The sequence below is a fragment of the Mixophyes fleayi genome, chromosome 3 (genome assembly GCF_038048845.1).
Source record: "Mixophyes fleayi isolate aMixFle1 chromosome 3, aMixFle1.hap1, whole genome shotgun sequence".
Taxonomy (NCBI): domain Eukaryota; kingdom Metazoa; phylum Chordata; class Amphibia; order Anura; family Limnodynastidae; genus Mixophyes; species Mixophyes fleayi.
The window spans coordinates 345,853,242-345,863,328 of NC_134404.1; the positions used below are offsets into that span (position 1 = coordinate 345,853,242).

Genomic DNA, 10,087 nt, shown 5'->3' on the forward strand with positions numbered 1-10,087 from the left:
GCGCAGCTGCTGCCTAGAAATGGCTTAATTCACTGTGGAGGTCCCCGTCCCTAATAAATTTGCTTTGGCCCAGGGCTGGTGGGGCCCCATTCTGCTGTTGGGCCCCATACTGCTGTACTCCCTGTACCCCCCTGATGGCAGCCCTGCATACACTACCAGATTATTGTGTATCTCAGGCTTGATCCATTCTTTTCTCTGATTCCTGATTTGACTCCTCGTGTATGCACCTGGCTATTCGTGACACCCATCCCGGCTATCTGACCCTCGTTCTTGTTATAGACAGTCCTAATTCTCTGACTCCAGCCTCTACCTGGCTCTACTACCTGTGGCTCTATCACCATCACCAGTATGGTGACCCTGCTCAATGATTCTTGCACCGTTCCTTTGCCACTGGAATCCTTTACCCCAACTGAACACAGGCGAATTTAAGAGTCCTGCGTCTCCATACAGCACTGGACCTGACAACACTGTATCTGACAATTCCTACCATTATATTAACACTGTGTACTACTTGTGTAATGTGAGTTCCACATTTCTAACCAAAGACCACCCAATGTACATAATATACTATTCTCTCCTTCATTACGTAATATCAGCGCTGTTTACATTCTTACTATTATCATATAAGCTCATGAAAGTAATATATGTAAAATAAAGCAAAACGAATTGTATTATTACAATTAGAATTACTAGAAAAATAAATTATTAAATCACAAACATCAAAATTTGTAACACAAAAAACTGTGAACAGCACTGAAAAATTAATCCATAAGTGTCTCCTCCAAATTTGTTGGCAATATATCTCATGGCTTATTTTATATCCACTAAGGGTCTGATTGTATCCCTAAGAGCCATTCTTTGGTTATTGGACCAACATCCAGCATTTGTGTATCGGAAGAAGCAAAATACTTATTGTTACTGTATAGTTCATATAATATTCTTTGTTCTCTTCCTAATATAACTTGATTATTATTATTATTATTATTATTATTATTATTAATATAATTATTGAAAGACTTTCAACAGTCTCTAATATTAATGCAATGTATTGCTATGTTCATAAAAGAGTTATAAACTATAGAACTCGCAACTAGAGTTGTTCTTGGACAAAAGACAATTAAACAGTTGTAAAACAGATTAGCATACAAGTACACCTCTTGCTGAGATGTCACAGAGGAGAGGGGGAGGGAGGGGGCGAGAAAGAACAAGGATTAAAACCTGATAAAATTATCTTAGTTATTGGGCATTAGTCTTTTACTGAGAAATGTCCAAACTCTTTAGTATTATCCAAGGCAGCAGATTACATGAAAAGGATGTCAGTTTTAAGTTTCTCTTCTTTGTTTCTGTTTAATTTTTAAGAAACTGTTTTGCATTTCTGTACTATACCAATTTTTACAGTCAATAAACATTGTGACTGTTGGTTATATTAAATCACATTTAACAATATTCTGTTTTTGTGTTCTTAAATAATAAATGTGTCAGTAAGGCTGTTTTTACCATCTATGACAGTGATGGCTAACCTGTGACACTCCAGGTGTTGTGAAACTACAAGCCCCAGCATGCTTTGCCAGCTATCAGCTAGTTATCTACTGGCAAAGCATGCTGGGGCTTGTAGTTTCACAACACCTGGAGTGTCACAGGTTAGCCATCACTAATCTATGAAGAGGATTGATTGGCTTACACAACTAGGTTATTAACCAAGGTTATGATTGTATTTTGGAATAAGCTGGGGAGAAACAGAAAACTTCCTAAGAGTGTCAGCTTTGAACTAACTCTTAGTGAGTGCAGGACATTGTGTATCATAGTAAGTAAATGACAACAGCCAGTCAGAGGAGGATAGATCCACACTGTAGGTGTTATCAGTACATATAATTACTCCAGCACCTGCACCTTGTTTTCTGCATACAGCCAGTTTCTGCACATTTGCTGATACAGGTGCAGTCATTATATAAGGTGAGTAACAATGTTTCCTAAATGAAGCAGCGTGTGTGTGTTTGATATTTTGCTGTGCATAAAAAATGCACTAATTTAATGTAACATAAATATGCCTTATTATGTGTTTCCCAGACCTCTTACAGTGATAGCATTATATGATGAAATCCCAGTGTGCCTGGCACAAACCACACAAACATAAAGCTGAGATACCTGTCAGAACAAGTCCCATGTAACACCACAGTACACACAGTGCTTTACCCTGCAGATCAGGTGCAGGTGCAGGTGAACCCTACGTACAACACAGTAACTATGAGACATCCCCAAACTGGGAGCCGCCCTAGTGATAGGAGGGTTATAATGTGTATTATGGGCTGAGCTCCTGGCCTGGAGGAGAGCTGTATATATAGATCACATGTGTGCAGCACAACACTTATAGAAGCAGTTATATAACACAGAACATTTCTCAGCTTTGTGTCTAGGGAGTAGATCATCATTTCCTTGACTGGAATATAAACCTTTGTTCCCACACAGAGGAGGAGTGAGGGGTGTAGTGATCTCTTACCCAGAGTGCACCAGCAGCCAGGACACTCAGAGCAGGAAGGCGACATGTGGAGACAACTGTTAGAGAATGGCAGGTGAGGGGGGACCAGCAGCTGTAGTATAACATACACAGAGTGTTACAATGTATCCTGTGCATTCTACAGATACATTAATAGGAGCAGAGACACCAAATCCCTCCAGGGGACTTCCTGAATCTGGTGCTGCTCTTATTGTCATTTATGTGGAAAACTTTCAGAATCAATTACCAGTTTCAGTTTACTTAATTTGCTAATTGATAGGGGGTAATTTTCTAAGCTGCAGAGCATGAATAATGTCTGTTCTGCATATCACTATGTATCTGTCAGGGGGTAGATGGAACAGAGCAATGTTCTGTAGATCTCTAGAGAGGTCAGTAATGTAATACTCTGCAGAATATATCACTATGTATCTGTCAGGGGGTAGATGGAACAGAGCAATGTTCTGCAGATCTCTAGAGAGGTCAGTATTGTAATAATCTGCAGAATATATCACTATGTATCTGTCAGGGGGTGGATACATTTCCTGTAGATATATCTATACCATGAAAGCAGAATCTAGTTCTGGGTCTTTGCATCTTAATTTCAGGTCTAGCTTCTCCTGAGCTGCCCCTCCTGAGTTTATAGCGGAGCCGCTCTGGGTTACATGTGACTAGTGTGACCTTAGTCCCAGTCTCTGTCTCTGACCTCGGCTATATTGTCTGAGTGGTTTGTAGACAGATACTGGATCATTGACAGATCAGAGTGAGGATTGAAGTCCAGTACGGATCATACCTTCCAACTGCCCTGATTTCAGTGTTTTTATCAATGTTTCATCTACTGAGAACTTTCCAGCGTATTTCATACATATGGGCTCTAACCTTTACTTATTCTCTGCAGAATACATTGTGCATCAACAACACCGGCCTGTGAGAAACAGACCAGAGGGGGCAGTATAGAGCACAGCTGGGAATACACCTGATATTAAGTAAAAGGAAACCTTTTTTTTTTCCCAGAGTGACTTCTACAAAACTCAATAACCAGTATAGGTAACAAAGAGATATATAGGGCGAGAGGGTTGTACACAAACTTTCTCAACTGCAACATTGTCAGTGCACATAACATCAACTTATAATGTTATAAATGCACTTCATCTTAAAGGATTACTGTACAGTGCAGTGTTTCCTAAATCCGTTCCTCAGGGAGACCTAACAGTGCATGTTTTCCATATCTCCCTGCTGGAGCACAGGTGTAGTTATTACTGACTGATACAATGTAACACAGGTGGTATAATTATCCCCCGTCACCTGGAAAACCTGCACTGTTAGGGTTCCCTGAGGACCAGATTTGGGAAACATTGTTGTACAGCAATAACCTTTATGAGTGTTAATAATTTTAAATGTTGTCTTTCCAGTTCTCTATAAAGAAAGATGATCTAAGCTGCAGTCTGTGCTGTATATAACTTTATAACCAGGGTTCTTACATTCAGGATATAATTCAATGTATATATATTTTTATAGGACTGCCTTCAATGAGCACTGGCCGCACAGCGCTCTGGTTCCAGTTGGGGGCGCTATACTCTGCTGGATGTTATGTGGGCGGAGGAAGAAGACCATAGAGATGGGGGATGGCTGGTGGGGAAGTGGAGAGAAACCTCAAAAGAATGAGGACGTCAGTGTGAGACCGTTCCGTATTGAGGTGTCCGATGAGGATATCCAGGTACCAGAGAATTCACATAACAGAGAGTAACCTCCTATGTAATATAAAGTACATTTCTAAGGGGTGTATATATATTACACCAGAGGATCATGGCTCAGGCATATGACCCAACCTTTATATGGCCCAATATAAGGTCACAACCATGAAAATAAACTATGTTCTCACCCCAACAATGGTTCTCACCTAGAGATACTCACCCTGAAGGGAGTATCTTCAGACACCGTGAGCACGCTGGTCTCTCTAAACATGCAATGATGTACCGGTTCCATCCCGTGAGCCAGAACGCTATATATATGTGCCCAAGATGCACTCCATCATCCCCCAAGAAAACTGCCAAAGCTACCGCTAGTTCTTATTCTAAGCTAGAACATCACCAGTCCTGGCCACGTAAAGATGTGCTGCTATAGTCCAGACCACAGTTTGTACCTTTAAGAGAAACCAATCATGTCCACATAAAAGATCATGAAAGTTCTGTCTAATTATTAGATGAGCCTTTCTCATTGTTTTGTTATTGATAAAGGATAACAAAATAAACAAATAAAGGATGATATTAATAATAATAATAATATCGATACTCCAGGATCTACATGATCGTCTGGACCGGACTCGCTATGTCTCTCCTCTGGAAGACTCTCAGTTTCATTATGGAATGAATGGTGTAGAGCTCCAGAAGATTGTCTCCTACTGGAGGAACACGTTCGATTGGGGCAAGCAGGTGGAAATCATTAATAGGTACCCTCACTACAAGACCAGCATTGAAGGTAAGTTCTCCATGGCCCAGAATGGACCATTATTACCCTATGGGGAAATTCAACTCTTAGCGATGTCCTGGCTGGGCACATTTCCAGGTACAACGGTACCCCAACATCACTGATTTTTTGCTGTATATCTCGATGATGTACAAGAAGAAACCTGAAATGTTGCATTGGCGTGCGCTGTCTTCCCAACCATTCTGGAGGCTCTGCAGCACATCACTAAGGGTTGAATCGGCCCCTATATATGTCATTTGTGTGTGTGGAGCTGTGAGTACTTGGGATTTAGTATCTACAGGGGAACACAACGCAAGATGTATGGACGAAATACAAAGAGAGATTGTCCCACCGGAATACACAGAGGGTACCACTAGGTACACAAAGTGTGGGGGTTTGGTACACAGGGTAACACAGGGTTTATAGGCACTGTCTGGGCAGCACGTAATGTGCAATAAATAACAAGGATGTGTTGGCACTGTTCGAACAGCGCATAGTGTGCAATAAGCAAATGGATAGAACGGATTATATTGCAGTGACCCTGTAGGACAGAGATAGACAGAAAGTGTAGCGGAGTACACACACACACAGAGATTACAATAATTAGTAGGTGGGATTGGTGCAACCAAAAAGTCCAAGACTTCCCCCATCACAGGTCACCAGGTGATATGGACTTCGTTCAGTGAGGTCCCAGGTCATGGCCCAGTGTAGTTGGTTCCCTCGTGAAAGCATCAGCGTAATTAGCTGGTATGAGGTCTCTGCCTACTTCCTGGTATAATGCTGGAGCCGGAGTATGGATGTCGGACACAATTGATACTCAGACGCTGAGCAGGTTCTTATAGTGGCTGGTTCCCCGCATGTCATCAGTAATGGAGGATAGTGGTCACACCTGAGAGAGGTCTTATGTCATCTGTAGCCTGAGGCTGAGCCCAGCTGAGTTCTCATAGGGAAGGCAGCAATCAGTGGCTGCTGAGTGTTGGAGGCCGGCTATGTCTGAGACTGGTGGTACTGACTGGACCAGAGCTCTAAACACTGTTTAATGTATTATTGACAACGATTGTACCGAGATACATAACTGAGCTGCAGTGCTTTACTTTAGTACTATTTGTAATAATGTTGAGTTTTGTGTAATTTATTTAATGTGTTTGTCTCTGACTCTTCTTTCACATATTTAGAGGTGTATGAAGAATACTGTATTCTATATGCTCACCTGAAGTCTTCTGCAGACATCCTTTGGTGAATACAAGGCAGCTGTCTGTGAATCACCCAGGCATTAGGGAGCATTGATCCCTATTGAGAACAGCCCACTATTCACAAGCGTGGCCATAATGAATGTAGGATGAACCACAAACTCTGCACTATTGTCTTTCATCCATGCTCCACTATCTCTAGGGGGTCTCTTCTCCGTGTTTCAGCACCAAGATCTTGCAATTTGTGTTGCGCAATACCCTGTATTCAATTAGAAAATTAAACATTCATAAATGTAGAAACTGGATTTAAATGTATATCCCCCGATGCTCTCTTTGTGTAACAATGTTTGATGTATTTCTTGTCTTATTATCTTGCAGGTCTGGAGGTGCATTTCATCCATGTGAAGCCCCCACACCTTCCCCCTGGACAGAAGGCTATTCCTCTCCTTATGGTTCATGGTTGGCCGGGTTCCTTTTATGAATTCTACCACATCCTTCCACTCCTAACAGAACCAGGGAAACATGGACTAGACCCCAATTTCACGTTTGAGGTCATCTGTCCGTCTATCCCGGGATACGGCTTTTCCGAGGCACCACACAAGAAAGGTCAGACCACACGTCTTGGTGATCACTGTAAGAGGTGGAGTTATATGGAGGAAATCAGGGTTACTAGATGTTCAGGCAGAAGATACCTGAACATGAGTGACTGGAAGGCTGTATTATAGATTGTACAAGTGAAAGACACAATTCTCTACGTTGTACTTAGTATTAGTATTATCTTTCCATAAACAGGTTTTAACGCCGTGGCTGCTGCCCGCATCTTCTACAAACTGATGCTCAGACTGGGATTTCGCGAGTTCTACCTGCAAGGAGGAGATTGGGGAAGTTTCATCACCACAGCCCTGTCCCAGATGAAACCAGAGTAAGTACATGATAATTGTGGATGACCTACCGCTCTCTGGATAATTTCAAGCCATATTGATCATTTCAATATATAACCCTATATGCATATAAATGTTACACACACACACACACACACACACACACACACACACTGCCAGGCCTTCAATACAGTTGCTATATTTCCACTCAGAGATCTGATATAGAGCACGTCTTTATTGGGGATGAGATACAGATCTAGAACTTTAAATAGTGATTCAATTTATATCTAGAAGGACGGTTCTCAGCAGTGCCCATACATAGGCCTCACATTTCCAGTGATTAATTTGTTAAGATAACAAGGTAACGTGTTAAAGTATTTTTATCTTTTCCAGGTCTGTTCAGGGACTCCATTTGAATATTGTTTTTATAAGCAAGGGAGGGTTCAAAATGCTCATATCGTTACTCCTTGGCCGTTACTTACCTTGGCTAGTGGGAATGACACGAGAAGATGTCAGACGTGTATATCCTTACTTTGAGAAGAACGTATACGCATTGCTGCGGGAGTCTGGATATCTCCACATTCAAGCTACCAAACCAGATACCGTAGGTAAACAGTTCTCTGTAATGGAGAAGATGACACATAGAGGTCTAAAGGAGAAGGAAACATTGCTGCTCTGAATTTTATTTTTTTTCTTATCTTCTTGTGAATAAAGCTGATCACACTCTTTACAATTTTATTGGCCAATTTGGAAAAAATAGAAAATGAGACCATGTGTGTCTGAGAATAGTTGGAATCTGTCCCAGGTGCATATAACCAGTATCGATACGTGTGTGGTCATCAGCCCACATATCTATCCAAACTAGAAACAGATCCAGTTGTTCAGCAATCAGGCCAAAGAACTAGATGTACAATATGTGGCCACCATAAGAGTGTTTAAGGCCACTTTGAGATCCAGTAATTCGGCCAGAACAATCAGATCTGCTCAATTTGTTCAATTAAATAATTTATCAGTGGGTTGAATGACCAGATTGCAATGTGTATCGTCAGCTTTTGGAAACATATTGTACCTGATGCTTTACTCCTTGTCTCTCCACAAGTTTGTAGGCTTGCTGCATAATAGGTGTAATCAGCTGTCACTCTATTAATCTGCCTCCTCTGTCCCCTCACATTAGGCTCCGCTCTGAATGACTCTCCTGCTGGACTTGCTGCCTACATTCTGGAGAAATTCTCTACTTGGACAAATCCAGACTTCAGACAACTTGAGGATGGCGGCCTCCAAAGGTGAGACACTAACTGATGACATGATGGAAGTCTGGTGGTATGGGAAAAGCGTTTGTCAAATGAAGAAAATGTCAGTAAAATTATTGATTGAGCAGAGATTGCTCTTGTAGCATTATCTCTAAACCCGGAGGGTGGAAATGAATGCACCCTTCCCTCAGACAAACCTTTAATTTTATTCAGCTCTTATCAAGCACAAACCTATTCATACACATTACTCTTTGTGTCATAGGAAATACTCCATGGATGATCTACTCACTAATGTGATGATCTACTGGACAACAGGGTCAATCACATCTTCAATGAGGTTCTACAAGGAGAACTTCACCAGGGATATGCAGAGCTCTCCATCAAACAGGTAAATTGTCTGAATGAGATCTGTTTACAGCTTTGGAGGTGGATGATCTAGAAAGAGTCGGGTTATGGGAGATGAAGGATCTGGGTGCATAGTCTGGAAAGAGACGTATTCTGGAGGTGAAGGTTCTGGTTGAACTCTTTAGATTGGGTCTAGGGAGGTGCAATGCATGATAGCAGATGTAGTTTTCTGCTGTAATCAAGGCATACAAAGCTGTGGTGTTACTGCAAGCTACCATAATGATGTACAAAGCCAGAAAACTATTATTGGGATTTGCAGGAGCCACAACAAGAGCTCCATTGAGTACATTGTACTTGGCTGGTTCTCCACAAACGTTGCCATCTCGCTCTCCAGACTTATGCATTTTGGAGGAAATCTAGGCACACCTGTGCAAATTGAGACACAGTGCCCGAAAAAAAGAGAGAAGCACAGTGATTCTGCCATTTTGTACTTCTTAGATGTCCTCCACTGTCTTTTTATTTACTGCGATATATTGGTTCTTTAGGGATACAAAGTACTTTATAATAAATTTGTTTCACAGTGAATGTCGGCCCTAAGTACAAATATTGGGGCCAGCATGTTCCAGGTGGGAATAATTTTCAGTATATGAAATGATGTCTAATGTCAGGAGTTATGACACTTCCTGCCTTGTTCAAACTGCTCCTCCTGCGGGGTCTGATTCTACAGATAATAAACCCAGTGACCCCGCTAACACCGTGTGCACATTGTGACACTGTGTAACGTGTTTCAGGAATACCCAATTCCCATCATTATCTTTGTTATTGTATAATTATAATGTGATATAATGTTAAATTATTTGTACTTTAGGACTCCTGTGTACGTACCCACTGGAATCGCAGCCTTCCCCTGTGAATTGATGCACGCACCTCAGATATGGGCCAAGGAAAGACATAAGAACATTATCACTTACAGTTACATGCCACGTGGGGGACACTTTGCTGCCTTCGAGGAGCCCGAGCTACTCGCCAGAGACATCCAGAACTTTGTGTCCAAGGTGGAAAAAAAGTAAAGAGAGAAAAGGAAGATGGAACCCGTGACTTTGTTTATTAAAGGTGCTTTGTAAATGTCGTGATTTGTCTGATCTAGAAATTAACAGAGAAACTATTCTGAAGGTCGTTAAACGCCAAATGGCTGATAATCTCTCTCTCCGCATATTCCCCCTTCTAAACCTTAAATTAAATATAAAACTACTTCATACCTAATATACACAGATTCAGGTTTGAATTTTGGCGCAGTTTTTATTGTATAAATGATGGTCGCAATGAAAGAGGATGAAAGTTCGGGTAACCAGCTAATACTAAACAAACATAACCACGGCCAACCTGCCCAAAGTCCCAGGCACTAACTTGTGACGTCATAGCCACTACGCCCCCTCCTGGCCTCAACGGGCACAAACGATACCC

At 41.6% G+C, this 10,087-nt stretch overlaps 1 protein-coding gene across 1 annotated transcript; it reads left to right on the plus strand.

Annotated features, from left to right (window-relative positions):
* The first annotated feature begins 2,331 nt into the window (after positions 1-2,331).
* Positions 2,332-9,886, plus strand: LOC142145024 (epoxide hydrolase 1-like). Its single transcript, XM_075204464.1, has 9 exons — positions 2,332-2,570; positions 4,010-4,208; positions 4,789-4,969; positions 6,526-6,753; positions 6,940-7,069; positions 7,422-7,636; positions 8,203-8,311; positions 8,541-8,666; positions 9,492-9,886. Exons 1-9 carry the CDS (start codon positions 2,542-2,544, stop codon positions 9,691-9,693), a joined length of 1,419 nt encoding a protein of 472 aa, XP_075060565.1. The 5' UTR covers positions 2,332-2,541; the 3' UTR covers positions 9,694-9,886.
* Positions 9,887-10,087: the final 201 nt, after the last annotated feature.

Bases quoted from the DNA above. Each gene is read 5' to 3' on its own strand.
- LOC142145024 (XM_075204464.1), top strand. From the start codon at position 2,542: ATGTGGAGACAACTGTTAGAGAATGGCAG. The intron at 4,970-6,525 runs GTAAGTTCTCCA...ATTATCTTGCAG, and splicing joins CTACAAGACCAGCATTGAAG to GTCTGGAGGTGCATTTCATC. The intron at 6,754-6,939 runs GTCAGACCACAC...TTCCATAAACAG, and splicing joins CGAGGCACCACACAAGAAAG to GTTTTAACGCCGTGGCTGCT.